The sequence below is a fragment of the Metarhizium album genome (assembly GCF_000804445.1).
Source record: "Metarhizium album ARSEF 1941 chromosome Unknown scaffold_8, whole genome shotgun sequence".
NCBI lineage: Eukaryota > Fungi > Ascomycota > Sordariomycetes > Hypocreales > Clavicipitaceae > Metarhizium > Metarhizium album.
In genome coordinates this window covers 714,413-737,932 of record NW_024467582.1, presented here as the reverse complement: position 1 = coordinate 737,932, position 23,520 = coordinate 714,413, and the positions used below count along the sequence as shown (strand labels likewise).

General features: G+C 56.3%; 5 protein-coding genes across 5 annotated transcripts; 4 read left to right on the top strand and 1 right to left on the bottom strand.

Annotated features, from left to right (window-relative positions):
- Positions 1–8,196: 8,196 nt before the first annotated feature.
- On the bottom strand, positions 8,197–11,401 carry MAM_04010 (armadillo repeat protein; the record flags this gene model as incomplete). The annotated part of the gene is made up of 2 exons (XM_040822809.1): positions 8,197–11,003; positions 11,107–11,401. 2 exons carry the CDS (start codon positions 11,399–11,401, stop codon positions 8,197–8,199), a joined length of 3,102 nt encoding a protein of 1,033 aa, XP_040679315.1.
- A 2,530-nt stretch (positions 11,402–13,931) lies between these two features.
- Positions 13,932–15,209, top strand: MAM_04009 (Nuc-1 negative regulatory protein preg; the record flags this gene model as incomplete). The annotated part of the gene is made up of 2 exons (XM_040822808.1): positions 13,932–14,620; positions 14,744–15,209. 2 exons carry the CDS (start codon positions 13,932–13,934, stop codon positions 15,207–15,209), a joined length of 1,155 nt encoding a protein of 384 aa, XP_040679314.1.
- A 1,361-nt stretch (positions 15,210–16,570) lies between these two features.
- MAM_04008 (ankyrin 2,3/unc44) lies at positions 16,571–20,110 on the top strand (the record flags this gene model as incomplete). The annotated part of the gene is made up of 3 exons (XM_040822807.1): positions 16,571–19,285; positions 19,339–19,967; positions 20,041–20,110. The coding sequence occupies 3 exons, from the start codon at positions 16,571–16,573 to the stop codon at positions 20,108–20,110; spliced, it is 3,414 nt and encodes a 1,137-aa protein (XP_040679313.1).
- A 552-nt stretch (positions 20,111–20,662) lies between these two features.
- MAM_04007 (Histone chaperone domain CHZ) lies at positions 20,663–21,208 on the top strand (the record flags this gene model as incomplete). Its single annotated transcript, XM_040822806.1, has 3 exons — positions 20,663–20,863; positions 20,933–20,945; positions 21,027–21,208. 3 exons carry the CDS (start codon positions 20,663–20,665, stop codon positions 21,206–21,208), a joined length of 396 nt encoding a protein of 131 aa, XP_040679312.1.
- Positions 21,209–22,233: 1,025 nt separating this feature from the next.
- MAM_04006 (Target SNARE coiled-coil domain protein) lies at positions 22,234–22,935 on the top strand (the record flags this gene model as incomplete). Its single annotated transcript, XM_040822805.1, has 3 exons — positions 22,234–22,244; positions 22,341–22,635; positions 22,729–22,935. 3 exons carry the CDS (start codon positions 22,234–22,236, stop codon positions 22,933–22,935), a joined length of 513 nt encoding a protein of 170 aa, XP_040679311.1.
- Positions 22,936–23,520: the final 585 nt, after the last annotated feature.

Sequence of the window (23,520 nt, the reverse complement as noted above, 5' to 3'; positions counted from 1 at the left end):
CGGAATAAACTTCCCATACAGTAAAGCAGGTTTATAACGGTCCCCCCCTATAGCGATTCGGCACACACGCCTAGGCGTGAAGTACCTTTCCTATATGTTATACATATAAAAGTAACTTCTAACCTACAGCGATTTTTCTTATAAATATTGCTTATTAATATATATAAGTTTATAATTACACACTACCTTACCCCCTCTAAAATCCCTTATCAGGCCTTATTAGGCCTTATCAGCCTTATCTTACTAACAAAAGTGGGGTTTTCCTAAAAGAGTAGTTGCATCTTAACGATATAATCCCTGTAGTCGGGTTATAACGATGAAAATTTGCTCACGAAGGTTATCGTTATAGACCTGGTTTACTGTATTACGTGCGGTTGCTCACTCCCTCCCAGGAAACCAACACGATCAACGTGGACCCGGCCGACCCAGTTGACCGGTGCTTTGCGCTTGTACATGATGTGCCGTGGCATTGTTGTAACGCAGAGTGCATGGCGCGGCGTACAGAGCGACTCCCAGGTACTGTACGGTACCCAAGTACCCAAGTACTTGAGCACTTGATAGGTACCTACCTGTAAGTACCTAGGTACTTAGTATCTTGGTGCTGCCTGGTTGCGTACTTTAACTCACTCAAGTTAAGTACTCAGGCAGTGTGTCTACAGCAGTAAAAGCACAGTCTACTTGTTGGCCAGCGAGTCCCGCCTACCTGCCTGGTTGCCTCGCAACATACTTCGGTACATGATTGCGACTCCGTAGCCTCGAGGCGGCCGACGTGACTGACCACGACCGGCCAGGCGGATGGATTCCAGTTCCCAGTTCTGGGGCACCGGAAGACTGGGGCTGCGCCGATATCGTCAGGGTTCAGCACCAATACGCTGGAATCGCCATCAGCGTCGAACCGTTTGCGTGGTTTTGGTTTGGTCGCCGACTCCCACTTGCTCGGTGCAGCTCCGCTCCGCTGCTTACCAAGGTCTCTGTACCGAGATTCTGCCAGGACGCCATCGATACTTGCCGAGTGGCGGCAGAAATGGAGCCTGGAGTACGGGGTACTCCGTGCATACAAAGTGAGGGTACAGAGTACCGGCCACGAGGCGCCCATTGCACTCAGCCAAGCAGCGCAAAATCTCTCTCATCTCATGCCACCCCGTGCCAGAGCGTCCACGGCGCCTTGTTGTACAGGCAAAGCACGACCTCCTTCGCTGGACCGACTTCGCTTGACAATTTTGCATGCCCCATGTCCACGTTCACGTCCACGTCCACGTCCACGTCCACGTCCATGGTCCATGACTCCGTGGTCCATGCCGGAGCATGGGCAACACGACAGTGAAACCGTCCGTGGCCAAGCTGCTGGATCATCAAGCCGTCCGTCCATCTTCCGCCACTACGCCAAAGCTTGGCGAACTTGCTCCCTCCGTGCCCTCCGATTTTTGAAACTCGCGTGCAATTCCCCTAGACGCTGGTGCGGCCTTGGGTTTGTACGTGTGCTACGGGGTACTGACTGCAGCTCTCGAATTGTCTTCCCCACGCACCAGACACACACTTCCCATGCAATGTGCGTGTGCGTGTGCTTGTGCTTGTGCTTGTGCTTGTGCTCGTGCTCGTGCTCGTGCTTGTGCTCGTGTGCCGTTTCGTCTTCCTTTTCGTCCCAAGTACGTACTCCGTATGCATCATGATCCGGCTGGGCTTTTCATCCCCTCCCCGCGCAGCCCAGTTTGTATATGTACAGTCGCTCCGTACTTCTGCAAATGGCCATCATAATCACAAGGTCAAGGTCGAGTGCCAAGACAGTCCATTTCAACAAGGAGAAAAACACCCTGCCACGAGGTGATGCGCAACATTACGAGGCTCCATGGGGAGTGCTGGCGGTATTCGTCTCATGGCTGTCGAGACTGCCGTTCGTTGCTCTCATCTAACATCGAATGATGCTTACACGGGTCTTCTCTCAAACACCACCTCACGGAGCACTCCACCCTCCGCACAATGTCTAATAATAACAACAGTGTGACAGGCTTTCAAAGAGAGATGCCCAAATCAAACCCATTGGGAGAACCTCAAGGCTCTACTCCGTATAACGGATTCGGTACGACTCCGCTTCCGTTGAGCAAAGACATGAGGGAAACCAGCTTCAAACCCTGGGGTAGATCCTCAACGCACGCTCGTCAACGGGTGCCATAAAGGCTGGCGGAAGAGAGAAAAAATTGGGGAGCGAGCCACGTTGCCAGGTTGCCACGGGCCTTCAGAGGCAGGCATCGCATCGAATATGTCCCAGCCAACCAACAGATGGAGCAGGGAACGCAAATCTGATTCATCACCACCTGGCCCCAGTTGGCGGAGACCAGCAGCACTTCCGGGAGCGGGCGGCGGCGAGTAACATCCAAGTCAAGGCCACATCGGTGATTGCCAGCACTAAAAGCCGGTCCCCCGTCAGCTCTGCTGGCAGTTCGTAGACAAGAAAAAGGACCGCATCAGCTTTCACCAGCATTGTGCCCCTTTGCGAAGGACAGCACATGGCTCTCCAGCGTCCAGTGGGTTTTGACGACGGCGTAAACGTGAGTCTGGCATCCGCTTCCGTATCCTTAGCCTCTCGTCTGGGGCATACGTAGATGGTGTTTCTCGCAGACGCTCCATGCTGGCTCCGTCAAACCTGGCCGCTGAGGCCATCGCCAGTGGTTTCCACTCGACGGGACAGCGGATCCCACAGACAACTTGACACTTGCACTGGGGAGGCCAGGTTGCAAAGACGAGATGTGATCAGTCTAACCACAGGCTTGGGCCAGCCCGAGTACCCAAGCATCGAGTGTCACCCGGCGGGCTTGTCCCAGTAAGCTGCCAGACCCCGGCGTCCCGAGCGCCTCCGCGCAACTTGAGAAAATAAAGTGGACGGCCACGGCCCATCATGATCCTCACGGCCCCGGCCACGCCCAATCCCAAGCTTCTGTCATCTGCACCTTGGACAGTAGCGTCTCCGCCAATGTGAGATATATGTGACCCGTGCTCAAGATGACAGGGAGGCGAAACACGGCCCCGATGCGTGCCAGGGTGAGTCGCCTGTAGTGTCAGCTGCAGGTTTGCCTCCTTGATAATATCAGAGTGGTCGTGAAAAGGCGTGGGAACATGTGCCGCCCGCCAAGCATTGTCAATTTCCATCAGCCATGAGACAAATGCCTAGCTCTGTTACACAGCAACACAAATCCCGTGGGGCGTACATATATCGGGTGAGCAATAAGATTGGTGACCAGCGGAACGTGTCAAAGAGGCTCGACTGCTATGTTTGCCGGCCATGTGGACCGTTGCAGATTCTCGACCTTTTCTTACCTTGATGTCTGTGGAGAAGCATTGCATGTACATACGGAGTGCTCTGCGGGCCGTCGCAACTTATACCAAGTTATTCCCGCCGCGAGCTAGAGGACCGACTGCTACTGTTGCTGTGGCTGAGTTCATACCTCGTCTGGAATACGCACCTTGCTCCATTTGCAGCCCAAGGAAACCACCTCAAAATGAGGAAAGACAATTTCCGAAAAACATGGGGTTTGTGGAAATTTGTTGGCAAATCACTAAATGCTGGTGACGGCGCTAAAAAAAAGAACGAAATGAGATGAAAAATGAAAGATGAAAAACTGACCTGACGCTTTTCCTCTGCATCTAGTTGTCCATGTGACTTCAGATATTTCCAGACATTTGTCGTGGGTGCCATTGATGACAGCTCTCGTGCGCCGTGGTGTCCTAGTTGACATTGCGAGTGCCTGCCGAATTGTTTGCGGAGAATTACCCCTTGCCTTCCCGCCGTGGAGCCGAATGCCCGGCCGAGAGTCGCTTAGCCTCGCCTGCAATTGGCCAGAGCCCCGTGGCGCCAACCCACTCGGCGGACAGTGGCCGAGATCCTGAACAATGCGTGCACTGTATAACTTACTCCCCCGTCCTTTTCGGTTTGGCTGAGCGAGACTTGGCAGGCCACACAGTGTTTTCATCGAGCCCATACCGTCGAGATCTTGATCATGGGCCCCGCCCCGTCTGTGCTTGTTTTCCCTCGCCTCAGCCAGGTGGCGCCAGACCCAGACAAATGTTTCGAAACCAACAACTGCCTATTTGGTCCTCGAGGGCCCGCGAGTCAAGATTCTTGGGGCTTGGTGATATTGCCGGACGGGCCCCGTCAGGACTCAGGAGTACTAGTGAAGAAAACTCCCGTCGTCATCACCACCATCATCGTCGCCGCCGTCGTCGTCTCGCCGTGAACTGTACTCCGCATGTACGTCCGACATGGTGCATCCTTGCTTGCATCACGCGGCTTCAAAATCGGCACCATGGATGGCATACACGGCTCGGGCTTCGCAAGATGCCGCACGCTTGCGAAGATGTACCCCCCCGATGTCACCCAGACAGGCGACAGGATCAACGTCCCAAACCTGGCTGCACGCCTGCCTCAGAACAGCAGCTCACCCCGTCCCTACGTGCGTCGGCATCCACACTTGCATCGTTTCTCCTGACAGGTTGCGTCCACGACCCTTGGAAGAATTGTGAAGGTGGCCTGATGTTCTCTCTCCAGCCGGGCACCTCGACTGAAGCGAAATGCCTTGCCGAAATGTGCGCTTCACGCTGGCTGAGCGTCAGCTAGGCCACGATTCACCACGACAGAAAATGCAGTGCTGTTGTTCCAGGCATCGTCTCAGCAAGGCCGGCCGATACAACAAAAAGTCCGCGCTCTTGGTCCTAGGTGGTCGGGCTTCCATATCCGGCTTCCCTAAGTGCCGCTGTTGGCTCAGATTGATGCTATTCTTGTTTCCTGATGCACGCCTGACCTTCCATTCCGTCCCGTGGGCCGGCCCTAAGCTGAGACATGGTCTTGGTCTCCTCGCGTCTTTGCCGCTGAATGACCAGACTACTATACGATTCCACTGATGAAAGCTGGACGGTGGCGGGTTTCCCAACACGGAGTCGGAAGGGTCTCGTCATGTTCCAACGCCCTGGACCAGCCAGGTGCTCAACAACTATGGTCCCAGACGGCTCTTGGTTCTTCGGCTTCTTGGGTGTCCCCTCCTGTCCTCGCACTCACAGAGCCACAGGCAACTTGACAGGTCCCCAGAGCGCCCGTCCACGGCCACCGTACCATCAAATCATCATCATGCGCCCATGCACTCGCCCTTCGGGGGAAGTGGCGCACAATTTAATTCCTGCACTCATTACCAGCTCCACATGTCACGGGAAGGCAAGCACATGCAAGCCGCGGGCTCCGTTTGGATGTCCGACCTGTTTGCCTGTCTCGTTGCAGTCTCATCCATGGAAGAAAGACAAGACACTGACGAGAGCGACAACCTTTTACGACAAGATGTGTCATGGAGCTGGGCTACCTGTATATGTGCTCAGGGGAACAACTAGTACTGAGAAGCAGTCAAGCCACAGGTCTGGTTTGACTTCTAGCTTCCTATCCAATGAACAAAAAGCCTCCAGGCAGACCGAGTCAATTCAACATGAGAAAGCCCGATCACATGACTAGTAGGATACAAGGCACGGCAGCCCCGAATCGCTGGGACCAATAGGACACCAACAAACCTTGTCGAGAAAGAGATAACATGTCTTTGGCGCATGTTGAGTGATGATAGGAGGACGGAAACGCCCCCATCAGTGACACCAGATGACATTTCGACGTCCAACTGCCAAATCACTCGTGGGGCGGGAGTCAAGCAACAACATGACCACACCAGATGTAGTCAAAATGGGTCAACAACTATCTTGAAGTACCTAGTTACTAGAAAGGGTACCTTGGGTAGGTGCGTGCTGTTCAGGTACGAAGCACTCGGCATCATGAAGACAGAAAATGGCCTCCAACTGCTGCGAAGAGGATGGGGCCAAGGCGGTGTAACCTCGTCAGTAGCATGACGTGCTACTGTGACGCAACCCATTTGGCAGCTGCCGGTTTACTGGCTCTCATATCAATCATCTCTAGTGCCAATGGACGAGAATATTTCATGCCGAGTACTGACTAAGTGTCCATTGTGACCTTGGCGTGAACGAGCGCACGTCCACCAGTCGATCTGATGCAAACCATCATGTGCCGCTGACCAGATGACCATGGAAAAAAGACTACGAGACGGCGTTTACGAGTACTGCTCACATGCACAGATGTCCGTGGTTCTTTTCTTGACAATTTACCCTCATCCCTCCCCCGCAACCATGCCCACCGTGACATGCATCACAAAGGTTGTTCTGCCGTCTACATGGCACTTCCCACATCTTCAAGCCGGCTCGACAAATCAATGCCGCAGTTCTCCATCCCAAGGTTCTCCATCCCAAGGTAAGAACAGTCGAGGTGCTGCACCAGTAGGGTAGATGATATCATCTAGAGCGAGTTTTCAGAGGCTTGGAAGCAGCGACAATGTTGGCAATGGCAAGACGTGGCCATCACACGGTTACACGAGGGACACACAATCACACGAGAGCTACGACGCGAGGCTCACTGCACAAGTAGAAGTCGTTGGTCACCAAAGGACCTTGAATAGCAACGTGTGCTGTTGTAGTTGAATTGAGCTGCTTGCTCCGAGCCCTCCATCTACTGAGCGCCTCTCTTGTGACTGACTGGACGAAACTCCTTTTCCCAGGGGCACTCATGATGAAACCAAGCGACTCGTCCACGGCTCTTCCAGACGTATGGCTGCAAGCGTGCGCAGCGAGTCTGTCTCGAACACGACAGCGTCCCAGTGTCCAATAAGGGGCGTCGGTAAGAACAGAGAACCTCGGTTGTTCAGCTGATTAAACATCGACTCTAGATGGTCGCCTCTCCCGGAATGAAGCTGACTGAAGCCCAGGGGGGTTCCGTTCCGTTCGCCAGCGTGCGAGGGGCACACGCCGGGCGACCAAGTCTGTGTCTGTGTCTGTATTCCCCGTCGGATCGGACCTGCGGCTCCCCGAGTGCGAAGCGCCCTCCGGGACGAGGCCATCGCGAGGGTCCTCGGGTACGCGGCCACTTGTCGAAAAGAGACGGTCCTTGCGCGCAATACGAGATGCGCACAGTACACCACCGCCCTACGGCATCCAAGATGTAGCATGTGGCATGTTAAGTAGGCAAGGCAGCCCAAGGCCAACAACACAAGGCAAGAAGAGGGAAGAGGTCGGACAAGAAGGAAGCGGCACAGGGTACGGCGTAGGCGTCCGAGTCGAAACGTCTGCGGGCTGAAACGTGGCTTCCTCGGTGAAGCAGTCTGAGACACGCACATGCCCGCGCCCACGGGCGTCTCCCGCAGGACCGCTCGGCTTCTTGTGCTGTTCCCCCCTTTCCGCGGCAGACCAGACCGGCAACAAGCGATGCGTGCGGTCCCGGGGCGTCGGCGGCCACGGCATCGCCAGAGGGAGGAGCGGAAGGACCAAGGACCGGGTGGCAGTGGCAGCCATCGTCGCGCGTCGCACAAAACGCCGCTCTGCTGGCTGGGCGACTCGCCCCGTCGCATCATGTGACGGCCTCTCCATGTGCAAGTGCAATCAAGGCACGCAGCCGCCGCGGTGTTCAGTGGCCGGGAGTTGAGCCCCCGGGCGTACATGCATGCGTGCGTGCATGCGTGAGGCTCGTGGCCGTGAGACATTGGGACACCTGGCTGGCCGTTGGCCGTTGACCGATGGCGATGGGGCGTCGGACAGAGTTCTTGCTGCGGCTGCGCGTGGCCAGCAGACACGGACGCGCACAATGTCCACGTGCCCGAGATGCTCGGCAGGCAGGCAAGCAATCCGGGCGACGGGCTCCGTGGCCTGGCTTTGGTTTCGTCGTCATGGTTCAGCCGGTGCGTGGTGAGGCGGCGTGCGGCGGGGGAGACGACAGGACGTGCAGGACAGCAAGGATAGCTTGAATTAAACCATACAGCTTGAGACTATCCTATCGATGCGGGACGTGCATGCCGCAGCGTCAACCAACATACACGGGAGCCGGCGCCTACTCACCAACCAGCTTGGAGACGAGCCTAGTCTTCCAAGACTCTTGCGAATTTTGCAACTGCTTCGGCTCCGTCACCGCGGCGACGGTCCGCCGCCGACGACGGCGTCTCGTGGAGCTCCTTGGGCCTTGATAACGAATGCCTTGCCACCACCATAACCACCACAGGAAAAGGTCCGACCGAGTCCTCCCAACGCCCCGAGTCAAGGGCTCTCTTTTTCTTCACTGCCGCCGTCATGATTGAGCATGGTCGTTTTCCATCGCGCTTCTTCCACGTCTCCCCTTCAGCACGTCACCTGGTCTATTTGCCACGCAGCCGTCTTGGCCCTCTCACGCACGTCCAGGTCCCGGTCCTGCTGCCTCAACGTCTCCATCTTGGAGTAGAAGCCGAGCCGCTTCAGCTCCTGTGCTCGCTGCGAGCAGGCCTGTGCCTCGCCTTCGTCTTCCTGCCAGGTGAGGTTGATGACAAGGTGACACAGCGACGCTCGCACGCTTCGATCCTTGCTGTTGGCCTGCTGGGCGAGCAGCTTGAGCAGCTCTGTTTGCGCAATGACGAGCTGCCGGTGTCGAGGGATGCTGGCAGCCATGTGCACGAGAATGCATATCACCGCCACGATAATCTTGGCTTGCGGATGGAGCACCCGCGTCTCCCTACCACCGACGACGGGAGCTCTTCTCGAGAACGGATGTAGAACCTTTGACCGTAGTTTTGACGCCAACATCTCAAACAGTCGAGCTTGCCCGAGCTCCCTCAGCAAGTGATCAATCATCTCCGTGCTTTCACTGGGAACCTCTGATGATCCGTCCGATTCCGGTCTTCCAATCAGGTTCCTGATAAAATCTAGGCCCTGTTCTTGCATGGCCAAGCTCTCGTTTCTTGTCTTCCTTGCCGGGTTGACTTCTGCCTCGCGAACAGAGGCCAGCCTGTCCTCCACCTGCCGTAGCCTTGACGATCGAGAAGCGTCCAGCTCTCGTATAGCCCCGTTGGTTCCATAGAGCCACCTCAGGCGTTCGTCTGACTGCTGCATGTCCATGTCCTCGTCCAGGTCGTCGGTTGCCGGTTCTTTGCATGTCGGAGGGAAGAAGCAGTTCTCTCGGTCGTCGTCGCAAATCAACTGCATTAACCAGCCCGGCTGAAGTTGCTCAAGACATGCCTTTTTCAGAGCCGGTCCCACGGCATCCACCAAGTGCTTCAACGCCCAGAGAGCATTTAAGCGGAGGGCGTGGTTGTCGGAGTGAGCATGTTCACACAGTACTTTCATCACTCCACTTTCAGTAAGGAGCTTTTCCAAAACATTGTCAGCGCCGAATGACCCGCCAAGTTCCTCACTGGGCAAGGGAAGGGGGGAACCAACCTCTCGGACTGGGCTGACCTCCACAACAAGGTTGATGATGGTGGCCGTGGCGGCAATCTGGACATTGATGTCTGGATGACGCATGAAGCGGAATACGGGCATGGCGACCGCGTGATCCACCAGGGCTGTTCGCAAGATGCCAACTGACCGAGCCAATGTCCTCACTACGTGGCAGCCAGCGATGAGGACGGACTGCGGGTTTGTGCCGTACGCCGGTGTTGGCCCCGTCCGTCCCATGTCAGAGACTGGCTTGTCTTTTGCCTGCTTTGGCTTTCTGGGGAACTCGCCAAGAGACTCGACTACAAACGGGACAAAGTCTTCTGCGACGAGCGCCTTTCTGTAATCCTCCTTGCCAGCCGACAATGCGCCTATGGCTTTCAGCGCAGATTCACGGACGCGGATCCGGTGGACAAGCAGGGGGTTCTGGCCACCATCCCCGAGCTGCGCAAGAGGAGAGGTGCTCTCGACATCCATTCCTGTATCTGGACTGGGCGACCAGTACTTGGGGTGTTTCACGTTCTCTACAGGCTGATATGCCCGTTTTAGGAGCCTTGTGAGAACTTTGACAGCATCGCAGTCAATCGCGGCTTTTTGTAGATATTCACTGTCTGTAATGGTTCTGGCAAGGATCGCCGGCGCCTTCTCCAAGATTTGAAGCTGTCTTGTATCCAGAGAATCTGAGACTTGATCTCCGTCCCTGTCATTCTTTGCGATCATGCCAACCAGAATGGGAACCACAAGTAAGCCAATGCTGGCCTCTCGGACGCCCCTTCTACCGAGCCCGGCCTTGAAAAGAGCCGCAAGAACGGCGGCCGCCATGAGTCGTTCGTAGTCACTCAATGATCGCACCAGGTGGATGAGCCAGGGGATGAATGGGCTCTCGATGTCCTCACTGGAGACGTCGACAGTATTTCCTAGTGCTTGGAATCGGGGCGAGTCCCAGGCAACAGACGAACCAAGCTTGCTCAGTGACGTCCTGCTAGAAGTCCTAGAGTCGGATCGATCCGGCGTGGGGAAAGATGATGGCGCAGCGGACGGCGTTCTCGAGGCTGTGATGGGGAGAGACGGCAGAATGAATTCCATGGCAGTCAATCCGTCGTGCCGTGGTGGCACTGCCTGCTGCGAATCCCGGGGATCCTCATATGGTTCAAACTTGATGCTTGGGAAAGTTGCCAGGATGGACGGCGAGCAGATCAGCCTGTTCGCCCGGTATTTGGAGCTACCAATGATGCAACTGACGGCCTCTAGAATGGGTCCAATTTTGGCACCCGGATTGGCCGGTTCGGGAATCAAGTCATAAAGCCCATCACTAGACGCATGCTCTTCTGCACCCGGTACGACGAGGCCATCGGCCACTGCAAACCTTGCCAGCTGCGCAGCTAAGGAGTCTAAGATACCTCCCATGGTAAGGGCATGTTGATGCCTGTCTTGTCGACACAGGCGACCTATCAAGGTAGATGCGAGAAATACCTGGGATTGGAAGATGTATTTCGGGGATGCCATGGACAGCACCGCATTGAGCGACGCAATGTGCTGGGAAGTAAAGACATTGTCGGCAATGCTCTGTACATCGAGAGCCGACGGCGAAGCGGCCATGTCGGAGGCAGAAGTGATGTCGAGGAGGGCTCTCAGGGAAGATACGACAACCTGAGGGGGATTCGTGTAGGGCGAGATGTTGCCCAAAACGGCCGGTACGACACGAGCTGCGTGCAAAGGGTGCAGAAACGCGGGTCCACCTGGATGCAGCAAATTAGACGACGGACAAAACAGAGCTGCGTGAGAATGGCTGATGGTGCATAAGCGACAAGCCGGTGGGAGGGAGAAGAGTCATCATCGTACCGTTGGCAAAGCTAGCGATGAGCTGCAGACCTTGGAGCTTGATAGAGTCCTCGTCGGACAGAGGCCGCGACCAGAGCTGGACACTGGCATCTTTCCCGTTTAGCTTTTCAGGCGGCCGGCTGGAGGACAGCGTCCTGACTATGGGTTCGAGGACACCAAGGCCGATCCATGCTTCCTTTTTCTGCACATGGCCGACTATTTCATTCTTAAGAGCCTGCAGGGCTGCTCTCTGCTCGGGCAGTGACTTTGCGTTCCGCAGCTGTGCTAGGATGGGCGAATTCTGCGGCCGAGCCATGGGGGCTGTTCAGTCCAACGAGAACGAGCTACAGTCGATGTTGCTCTGGCTTGCTGGCGCATCGGCGTCACGAGGCAGCGAATATCCGTCACGTCCGACTCCCAAGGTCCTTCCTGCCCCGGTTCCCTGCGCCTGGTCTATTGGGGACGATTGATCGCTATGGCAGGTCGGCAGTCTCGATGCAAAAATCTCGATGCCAAGCGAGAATTGGATTTCGGAGGAGCAAAGCTGTGGGAAATCTACAACGATATTTCCGTCTTTTTTACATTGACGGAGTTTGATGATGCGAGGCCGATTTGTCGCCAAGTCGTAAACGGTTTGGTGACATTTAGCTGCGGGCACGTGCATCTTGTTATCTTATCGGCGGAGCCAAGTCAGGCGCATCATGCCGTTTGAAGGCATCACATGGGACCTGCGGGGGCTTACATGGCCACGTCGAGGGAGGTACCTGGCCTGGTGCCTACCTAGGCACTTACGTAAGTACACGTACTGAGCCCCCCCACCCGGCCCTGAAGAATTCGAGAAACAATGATGGTTCCGTACTACGTACGTAGAATCTACGTACGAGTACGGCCTCAGTTGCACACGCGACTTCCACGACACTTGACCATTTGTTAAAGATTAGCCGAGGTTCACGACACAATGAGTTTCTATAGGTACTAGTAGGAAATATGTTGGTTTTTGGCTTTGGTTTTTTTCCCCTCCAAGATGTATTTTTTTTTTAATTCCTGTCTCTGCCCCACGTCGCGATATTTGGGCCTTCTCCGCGTGATGGAGTACCATGTGCGGGTTCAAAGACAACTCGTCGTGGTTGAATTCGGCCTTGTAACAGAATGAACAAGATCACGCCTACTTTCAGAGGGGCTGGCTGCCGTTGGGCAAATCGTCATATCGATTTCCCTCGGTATGGAGTAGAAGTTTTCTAGAGCATCGAGCCCGCGTCCAACCAAGGACACGGGTTGACTGTGACCATGGACCACGACGACGACCATCCGAACAGGCGTCGTTGGTCAACCAACTCCCCACTAGCCACGTCTTCGCCTAGGATCAAAATAGAAAATCCAGACTGCAGTCAATGTGATTAAGCTGCTGGGGCAGCAAACACGGCACGGCACAAATGTGACACTGCGCATCCAGGGCCATAAGGCTGCAGGTACGAATCAGGCGGCCCTATACCAGCACGGGGGTTCGGTCAAGGCTGGGTATTTTCTCTGCGGTTGATGGCCAATGCCTTTGATTGTGAGTGCTTGCTTGCGTGCTTGCTTGCGTGCGCCGTTGCGGTGTGGTGACGACGCTCGTATGACTACATGGCATTCCCTCAAGTTTGGGCAGGCTCATTCTCAAGAGGCGTCCGTCGCCCCCTCGCTTGGCGAGCTTGCGGTCTGCCGAAGCCGTATGTTGGCTGTCCCTCGGTTGTGCGTGTGTGCGTATTAGTAGTTTGCCAGGTGACTTGAGCAGGGCAAACCGCAATCAGACCAGCAAGCAAGCAGCGGGCGGACTGGCCGAGCGATGCCGGGCGGCGGTGGTCGATGGGTGGGAGGTGGACAGTGAGTTCAATGTCTGGTCTGGTTTTCCGTTCTGCCCCACGCAAAGCGATGGAGGTAAAGCGGCGGGCGGTGGGTGGTTGGCACTTGGCAGGGTGCAGGCGCAGGTGCAGGCGCAGGTGCAGGTGCAGGGGGCGACGCCATGGCAGTTGCCAAATTCAAAATGCCATTTGCCTGCCTCCGCCGAAATTGGGAGGCTTCCTCGACTCGAGCAGCAGCGCCTTCAACCTTGCTTCTTTGTCTCCGCCTGATTGATTCGGGCTCTAATTTTCATTCCTTCAAACCTCCCCCTGTACCCGCGACGTTGACGCCGTCAACTGAACCCGACCGTCGCCGTTGTATCACCCGAGCACATCTCCATCAGGGTGTGCCTGTGTTGGTCTCGCGCCTAACCAAAACAGCCGCTGCCTTCACCAGCTGCCAACAACTTGGGACGCTGGAACGTGCCGCTCGCTACCTGCACTCGAGTACCGTTCATCATCCATACGGAGTACACATACGTAGATCGATCGCCCCGTCCGTCGGGACTCGGGACGTTTGCTCGCTTCTCAAACTTGGGTAAAAAATTGCGTGCCACGTACGGAGTACCGACTTCGGCAGACCGAGCCAACACGTCGCCGTCCGTCGTCAAAAACCCGCCTCGTCTACGGAAGCACTCCATCTTCTCAAGTACGAACCCACGCTCTGCCAAAGGGGGCATTGCCGCGACGCCAGCCGAGGGCATTTTCCCCTTGCTTGCTTTCTTTGCATGGCACGCAGTCACCTCATACCGCCGTTCAATGAATTGTCCTGGCTGTCCTGGTGCCGTCCGCGCAGTCGATCCAAAGCGACGGGGTCCCAGAGTCTTTCCTGACCAAGCGCACTGCGTTGCTGCATCGCTGGAACGCCGCACGTAGGCACCACAGTCGCACGCAACCAGTCGGCATAGACCAGACCCAAGGCTTGAGCAGCATTGTCTCGATGCGTACGACGATGCGCTGTCCACCATGCTGAAGACGTCCCCCATCCTCACCAGCTCTGCCAATGCGTCGCCCACCAGCTTTCGCCGTGGCCATGCAACCCCTCCGTCTCCCCAAGCATCCCCTCGATTGGCATCGTCAACCTCGCTCGCACGTCGGCGTCACCCAGCCGTCGCACCTGCCCCGAATGCCTCTTCCTGCTCCCCCCATTGCCGGCGCGCAAAACTAAACGAATCAGCTTCCGACAGCTGCGTGCCACATGACAGTCTGACTTCGGGCCAGAAGCTCAATCAACTGCCTCCGTCGCCGCAGCTGCGGCTTGAGCCCCAGCCTCAACACATTGTCACGCCTGCGGCTTCTGGCTCCCTACCGAGCGGGACACCAGCGCACCCTCGACCCTCCACCAAATCTGACGACGACGCTCAAGCAGTTTTGTCACCAAACAAGCGAAGAGTATCTCCTAGCCGCCCAAGTGAGGATACGTCGACCACATCGCAGACGGGCGAGAGCAAGGGGGGTGGTGCCTCGCCATCTGCCATCAACACTGCGCCGAAGCGAGCAAGGACCACTGGGGAGCCAAAGATTTTGCCTCAGCGCTACGAGTTTTGCGCAGTGGAAGACATGGTGGAACTGATTACTCACATGCTGGCCGAGCTGATTGCGACGAATGATGCCATTCGGATATCGAGCGGAGGGTTAACACGCTTTCATTCCAGGTGCGTCCACAAAGGCTGCAAAGGCCACGGCTTGATGTTGTGCTCTTGCTTTTGGTAGTCTGCAGGAAAGAAAACCAGCCTCCTCCGTTGTGTATTGTGCCTCTGACACGAACAACATGATAGGACTGCCCCAGGCATCTCGGTACGAGACTATCTTCACCGCCTAGCTCGACATGCTACACTTACACCACCTCTACTTCTCTCCATGGTGTATTACATTGATCGCCTGTGCGCTTTGTATCCCGAGTTCACCATAAACACGCTGACGGTTCATCGATTTTTAATCACAGCAGCCACTGTGGCTGCAAAGGGGCTGTCCGATTCGTTCTGGAACAACACGACGTATGCTAGAGTCGGCGGCGTTCGAGTACCCGAGTTAAAGATGTTGGAGCTAGAGTTTCTCTATAGGGTGGACTGGAAAATCGTGCCTAACCCAGAGGTACTTGTCGCGTACTATCGGGGTTTGGTGGAGCGGACACCACAATACGCACTCGAGTCTGACGGCTCCTCGGACGACTCCTCGATTGGCGACGACGAAGATGTCGGTGAAGGTGAAGAGCGGCAGCAGCAAGAGGAGGCTCAAACTTGACAGAAGTAGGATACAAGAATGATACCCAACCGTGTGACTTGCGAAATGCACCAAGGCCAATTTAGATTTGGAGCTGGAGAGGGGCACGGGCATGGGCATGGTTAGAAACGAGGATGACGCTGTTGATGCTCTTCTTTTTCTTCTTCTTTTCCTCTCTTTTTTCCCCCGTGTCAAAAAAAAACCCCCCCTTTGCTTTCTTCTTCTCTTTTGATATCTGCACCTTGGAGCATATTGCATTCTGGCGTTGTGTGATTCCGGCACGGCGCTTTGTTCTGGCCAAGGATTGTTGAAGGGGATAGATAGAGTCCCGGGAGATCAGGTAGGACCTGAACAGCTGCATATACAAGGAACAGGTCCCACCTCAGCAATCAACCACCTTCAATTCCGAGTCCCGAGTCCTGACAATGCTCTGCTGTTACTGAGAGTTGGCCTATTCCCGGCACCCTGGAGGCCGGGTCGATATTCAGGGCGCAGACTTGGGTGGTAGAGTCAAGCAAGCCTCATTTCCGAAAGGGCAGCCAGGGGCCACGGACAAGGACAACTTGCTTCCATGCCGGTGCATCGCAACATCACGGCCCAGCTTCCATCAGCCCTCCGGTTTAAACCTGACATGCCCCCGTTCCATCACGTCCGGTCGACGCTGTGAGTGAAGACGAAATATTTATCCCCAAGCGCTGTGCTACGCCCATCTCAGGTCATCGAGACTCGAGACCCTGCGCTGCGTCGCATTCCGAGGATGGCCCAGCCCGAATGTTCCCATCCTGTACACTTGGTCAACGAGCAACTACATCTCCCGTCCCGCAGGACCTTTGACGTCAACAACCACGGCTTGAAAAGTAAAGAGTGCGCGGCAGTGCGCTGGCCAAATAAGTGTAAGCGACGACGTGAGAGGCCACACAAAAGCGCGCCGTACGTAGCACTCTGGCCGAACAGCAGCATTTCTTTCCTTCTTCTTTCCGCCTCTTTTCCTTGGAACGGCTCTTTTGGACCTGGGGCTCGATGACGCTCAAATTGCGGTTGCTTGTGAGCGGTTGCTGTTTGTCCCACGGGCCTGGTTCTGTCGCCCTTTCAGCGCCTGTTTGGTCTTTATTGAGCGCCTTTTCGGCAGCGCCTCGCCCGCAGACTCGCTCACTCGGATGTTGGACAGACACACGGGCTTTCGGTTGGTGGGCTGTTCATGACATTGAGAAGATTCGGAACAAATGCAGTGCGAGGCTTTTGTATCTTCGGAGAGGACTGGGGACTGGCGCATATAATGGCTGGCATCGCCTCCATCTACATTCACAGGAGCAGACATCTAGATCCAGTCCACTTCATTGTACTGCGTCCTCTTTCTTCTGTTTCCACAAAGATTCATCGTCATGGGCCGGTGGCAAACACTGCCCAATGAACTTAAATCCATGGTGGGAGCGTTTCTGCCGCTCAGAGATCTCTACGCGCTCGCCAGCGTGTGCTCCTACCATTTCTATATTCTCGACCAGGAAATCCTTAAACGTTCGGATCTGGAGGCCAGCGCTGCCCTTTCGCTGGCCATCCGAGAAGAGGCGGCCAAAGGGAGGTCAGGCAACAAGGCGGACAATGGCGAGCCGGGCAAGAAGGCCGTCGCAAGAGCAGACAAATCCGCTTCCGAGTCCAGGATTGACTACATCCTACGTCTCAACCGTGGGGCACTGCAGCTGTGCCATTTTTGGCTGGCCGTGGAGCTTGGAGCGTATAGTATCATATTGCGACTGGCTAGCGAGCCCAATATTGAGGCAGAGTGGAGGGAATTCAGAGACCTGGATACAAGTGACAAGAACCAGGGAGCTTTTGACAATCTAATCATGCTTGCGGTGAAGGCGCCGAAACACATCATGGACGATTTTGTTGACGCCCTTGTTCGTCTTCTCAAGATTGACAAATCATGGGCTGACGAGCACGGCCTCAGACGTCTTGATAAGTCTCTCATCATAGCGTGTCGATATGGGAACCTCAAACTGGTCAAGCGCCTCGTTGCGCTTGGTGTCGACCCTGGGGGATCCTCTGAGGAACGATGGCGATGGCCAATCGCGGAGGCCTGCAGGAGCGGGAGCAAAGAAATGCTTGACCTTCTTCTCGACAGCGGGGCCGGTATAGACGGAGACCATGAGGATCAGTTCTATGTTGAAACTCTGACGGCGGCGATTGGAGGGGGCAATGTCGACATTGTCCGGCACCTCCTCGACAACGAACACTTCTTGAGGAACTTGGGCATCGCTGCTGACTGGCACGCGGACGTGGTGCTTTCGGCAGCTTTTAAGCCTTGGGTCAGACACGAAATCAGGAAAATGCTGTACGAGACGGTGGATATCAAGGCACAGAGGACGATCGACGGCGTCCAAATCTCGAAATGGCTCCATCACGCCGTGAGAAGCAACAGTGTGGATATGATGAGACTGCTTTTGCAGTCGGGGCGGGACGCAGACGGGACCTGGAACTGGACGCCCCTGCTGCCTGGAGCGTCTGAATCTGTACTCGAATGGGCTGCGTGGATGGCGCTTCTAGATTTCGCTTTGGATAACAAGTCGGACGATGTGGCCCGGTTTCTCCTCGAGAGTGCTCGGCCCGCAGAGGGACTCGACGCGCTGTCATGCAAGACCCGAGCTGGGATTCTTGACATGGCTATGCGAACCGACAACGACGAGCTCTTCGACGCGTTCCTTTTGGATAATGACGTGAGAAAGCAGACGTCAAGGGGGGACACGCTGTTGCATTACATCAGGGAACCGGCAGCAGCTGTGAGACTGCTCCGCAAGAGTCAAGCCATTCGACCTGCCAAAGACCGCATTAGCATCGATGCTCGGCTACAGGATGGCACAACTCCGCTGCTCAACGCCTGCCGTGGACCCGGGCTGCGGATGGTCGAGCTTCTACTCTTACACAATGCAGACGTAAGAGGAGAGGACGACTCTGGACGCACATACTTGCAGGTGGCAGCAGATGCGTCGGACGTCAAGCTGGCGCGCTTGCTCCTTGATCATGGTGCCTCTGTGAAATGCTGGCAAGACGAGATTGGCCCGCCTTCGCTTAATCCCGGCAAGGTGAGAGTGGTCGAAGCCTTGCTTATGCATGCCGCGTCCCAGAGCCCGGGGGGGCCTGCTGGAACAGCAGACAGCTCACCAAGACTGGTCGTGCCATCAAACAAATACTCAAAGGACACGGCGAGTTCACTGTTGGCTGTCGTGGTGCAGAACCCACAAGTCGAACTCGGGACTGTCCAGCATCTGCTGGATGAGGGGGCAGACCCGAATGGTGGTGAACTCGGCGCCATTCTCCCTCTCTCGCCTCTGGCTAGAGCATGTTATCACGGGCGCAAAGACATCGCCGAGCTACTATTCGATACCGGGGCCATAATCGAGGCTGAGAAGGACGGGACACAACGCAGTCATTCCCCAATCCCAACGACACTCCAGGCTGCGGTTGCCGGAGGACACGTAAAAGTGGTCGAGTGGCTGATCCACGAGAAACAAGTCAGCTGCGAAGATATGGACGATTGGGACGGTCTATGTCGCGACGCCGCTGCCAGGGGACACTTAGAAATGGTTGGATGGCTGCTGGACAGGAAAGGCGTCCCGGACCAAACTCTCGCCCCATGGCACCAGGTGTCACTAAGCCAGGCCGAGTTGTACGGGGGTCCCGTTATGCTGCGACTTCTCCATGACCGTAGCGATGCTTGCCTGTGGCGTGATGAGGACATGAGGAACATCTTGGCGGAGGCCGTCGAAACGGAGCGAGTCGACGTGGTCCAACACTTGATAAGCTGGTATGGCTTCACAAAGGCAGACATTGATGACATGCGCCTCGGGCACATGATGCGGTTCGACAGACGAATGATCAAGGCTCTGCAAAAACACGGAGTCGATATCAATACTCAGATGGAATTCGGCGACACGATTCTCCACGTCGCGGCAATGAAGAACAACAAGATGTTGGTCCCGTTCCTGCTTTGCCGAGGTGCAGATGCCACGATACGCGACCGGAACGGTTGCTCGGCCAGGATGCACGCCAAGGAAGGCTCCGAGATTTGGCGCATGTTCAGGCTCCACGCCAGGGGCAAGGTGCAGCCGTCGACGACGGCGAGACCCACACAAGCCAACTTTTGATCTCGCAGCTCGTCCCTCACCTCCATCACCACCCACCTCCCATCATCATCATCATCATCATCATCATCATCATCATCCGGCTTCCCCCCCCCCCACCGACGGCCATGCGGACGACAACAGCAACGACAGCAGCAACACTCCTCTCCGCGCTCTGCGCCGCCCTGGCCATGCACGCCAGCCCGCATACCGCCGAAATCTCCATCCAACCCATCTCGTCTGCCGATGCGCAAGCTCCCCTCCCCTTGGCATCCATATCCTACGACCTCGCCAACCTCGACTCGTCAACCGTGACATCCTACGACGCTCCCGACATTCCCGAATCGTCGTCTCTTGTCCGCATCGGCGTCTACGACCCCAAGGTCAAGTCCTGGCTCTCTGGGACTACCGTCGCCTCCACCGAGAACCTTGCCAAGGGGTACTCCCCCACCATCACCGTCTCCGTCGACTCGAGGGGCAACGTGCTAAGTGCTGCATTCAAGGGCGTGGAGATTAACGCCGGGCAGACGAGAGATTTCGGTCCCAAGGTTGTGGTTTTGACGCAGCCGAGGGGACCGCGGCCGGTTTTGAATAAGCCCGTTGTTGTGTCCAAGGAGGGGAAGAGGGTTGAGGAGGAGGGGGACAAGACTTTCCTGCAAAAGTACGTTTCCTTGACGGTCCCAGCAGCTGCGCATGATGAGTGTGCCAGGGACGGGCGAGCTGACTATTTGCAGGTACTGGTGGATGATTGGCATTGCCGTGTTTATAGCCTTGAGTGGTGGTGGCGGAGAGCAGGGGAAATAGACGAGGACCAGGTAGCTTATAGATGTCGTAATGGATTGCATCATGTGAAGTTGATGGAAACCACCTTTTGGGTGAAGCAGTTTCGGAGCAGCCACTTGTATACTTTGACCAACCATGTTTGTTGGGCGATTATTTTGCGACAGCTTTTTCACAAGACACGCCGATGCTCTCTTTCTCTCTCTCTCTCCTTTTTTTTTCTTTTTCCTCTCCTCCTCTCTCTCCTCCTCTCTCTCCGCGAGCGACGAATACCAGACCCATCGCTGGACGCCAAAGGCCGCACGTGACCTCGATAGAAGCTACGCGCTAGCCTAATTTGCACTAGCGCCGTCGCTACAAACAGGCCGTAGTGCTCTTTTGCTGTGACAGCTCCTGCTTGGTTTAAGAGCCTTCCAAGCGCCCATGCAGAAAGTCAACTGAAGCTCACCTCCATCTCACACGCCAGACTCACCAACGATCCCAATCTTCTTTCCACCGAGTTGCCCCTCTCGTCACCTCACCTCAACCCCGAGACCCAACCTAATTGACTCCCTTTCAACCTCAATCGCCGCAACCATGGCTGAGAACGGCACTGCTCTCCCCTCCAACCCCTCCACCGAGGAGACGGGCTTTGCTGAGGGCAAGGGCAAGGGCAAGGGCAAGGACAAGGCCGCCGCCGAGGCCGTTCCTCACACCGAGGACGCTGCAATGGATGGTGAAGAGGAAGCGGAAGACGACGACGACGATGGAGAAGAGGAAGACGAGGAAGAGGAAGAGGTATGTGGGCGATCTTGCGAAGTAGCTTCCTTGTCCTTCAAGAACTAGCCCACTAACACGGACACGTAGAACGGCGAGGGCGGTAAGCGCAGAAACTGGTGGCCATGACACGCGGCCAACGTAAACTTTGCTAATTATTTTTTTTTCTCTCCTTCTCACTCAGGCGACGAAGAAGACGGCATGGAGGAGATTGACCTGAACAACATTGTTGAGGGCGGCCGTCGCACGCGCGGTGCTGTCATCGACTTTGCCAAAGCCGCTGAGCAGCACCCCGCAGATGAGGATGAGGATGAAGATGACGACGACTTCCAGCCTCCTACTGAGGACACCGAGATGTCGGGTTAGATGAGGTGTCGTGAGGCGGGGGCTGGACGAGTCTGCCCTGGAGCTGGTACGACCACAACAAAAGCTTGGTTCCATGGGGACTACTGACGGGGATGGGCTTCTGTCGAGATTGAATGGAAGGAGAGGCGCAAACGTGTTGCGACTGCGGGAATTCGCTTGCTTTCCTGGTGGGTCGCCTTTGGATCTACCTGTGTGGTTCACGCATGGACGGACATGGACGCAAGGGAGGCATTTGTGAGCTGTTGCTATTTCCTTCTTCTATTTTGTTGGCGGTCATCAGGGGTATACCGTCGAGCGACAGTGCTCGATTGCAAGGGAGAAAAGCACAGCTGAATGAAAGGATTGCCGGTCAAGTTCCAGCGTGGTGATGTACGTTATGCGTCCTGCTGGTGCTTTGATCCACGTGGATGATGGTCAGTCCGGCAGAGTAAAGAAGAAGTGTAGACGCAGTTGCATGCGGAGTGCGGCAGGCCCAGAGTCAGTCAGGCGCGTGTGTGTTGAATCTAAAGAGTGAATGTCTCCGTCCCTGTTGTCAGGGCAGAGGCTTCATGCGTCTCGACAGGTAGCTTTGCGCCGTGACGCATGGTCACTTGGAGCTAGACGTCAACAGACTTGACTTGCCAACAAGCGTTCAAAAGTACGAAAGCAAGGTCCAAAAGAAAGATTTGTACATGAAAGTCTAACTCCGTACTCCGTACAGACACCAGCAAAATACACGCGGCACGTTCCGCCGGTGTCCTGCCACGCACACTCGGTACGTACCCCCGACCAGGCCCGCCCGCCAATGGCGTGCCACGAAGCTCGTCGCTCACCGCCCGCTGAGGTTCCCCAAACGGGAAAACGTGGCGCCAATCCCCCAGACCTGTCACCAAGACCACCTACGCCATAACTTTGACCACGAACATGTCGAGAATGACATCCTGACCTCCTTTCCCCCCTTCCCTTCCCTTTCCTTTCCTTCTCTTTCCATCGATCCCGTCTTCCAGTCCGCCGCCCGCACGCCAGAATACTAGACTCGAGCCACCATGGCCCAGCGGTCCGTCAACCTCCCATCCCCCCCTCCCCCCACGACAAGCCCGACCTCCCGCGACAAGCCCACGAGTCGGCGACGGCATCGCTGACCCCCCTCCAGGTTCGGCGCGTCCTCCCTCCACCAGCGCGACTCCCGCTCCGCCCTGTTCGAAGGCTACACCGGCGGCGGCGGCGGCGACACTCCGCACCGGCACAGTCCCAACCCCTACGGCCCCGGCTACGGCTACGCGGCGGCCTACCCCAACGCCAACGGCGGCCCCGGAGAGCGGCACGCCTACCGGGCCGCCACGCCCAACAGAAGAGGCCAGTACAGCGACGCCGTCCTCAACGAGCTGGAGAGCCAGAACGAGGACCAGGTCGCCGGGATACTAGGCAAGGTCCGCACGCTCAAGGATGTACGTACCCCCCCCCCTTTCCAACGCGCGCGTGCCAGCAAGCAAGCAAGCACGGGGGGCTGACGGTCTCGCGATCACGACCCGGCGCTTCAGATGACGGTAGCCATTGGCGACGAGATCCGCGAGTCGTCCGCCCTCGCGGACAAGATGAACGACGCCTTTGACGACGCGAGGATGCGCGTCAGGGGGACCATGAACAGGATGAAGATCATGGCCGCGCGCACCGGCGTCGGCTGGAGGGCCTGGCTGCTGTTCTTTGCGGCCGTCGCTACGCTCTTTCTGTACGTGTGGCTGTTTTGACGGGCGCGGCGGGTTGCCTGATGGTTCTGGTTACGGCAGGCTGGCTGTGGCTGGCCTTGGAGATGGGAAAAGCATGGGCGGGCGTTGGTTCATCTGGCATGTTGCCTTGTTTTCTTTCACTTGCTTCACTTGTTCACACGGAAAAGAATCCTCTTGCATGGGTGCGACGTCTGCCGGATGGAATGGTGCGTTTTGGATGCTATCTGGTGCTGGGCCGGACGCGAAGACGACATGGCCTGCAGGGTTGTGCGGCGGCCGTGTTTGGGCTTGAATGGATCGAGCGTGCGATGCGGAAGGGGGCGTTCTTTTCTTTTTTCTTGAAAAAGAAAGAAAAAGATGATCAATTGGATACGCTGTGCCTTTGGGAGGTCCTGGTGTTTTTGACCTCGGGCCTTCCTTTGGTGCGGGAAAAGATGTGAGCTGTGTGCCGCGGCGGTGAGGCCCCCTTTGTGCCCACGCACACAGGTGAGTAGGTGCTTCGTCGTGCCGTTCCCATCTACGTCGCAGTCGTGGCACTTCGGTAATCGTGGTTGGGCTGGTGGCTTATTCGTTCAGTCTCGCGGACAGTTCCCGCACGGTACGAGC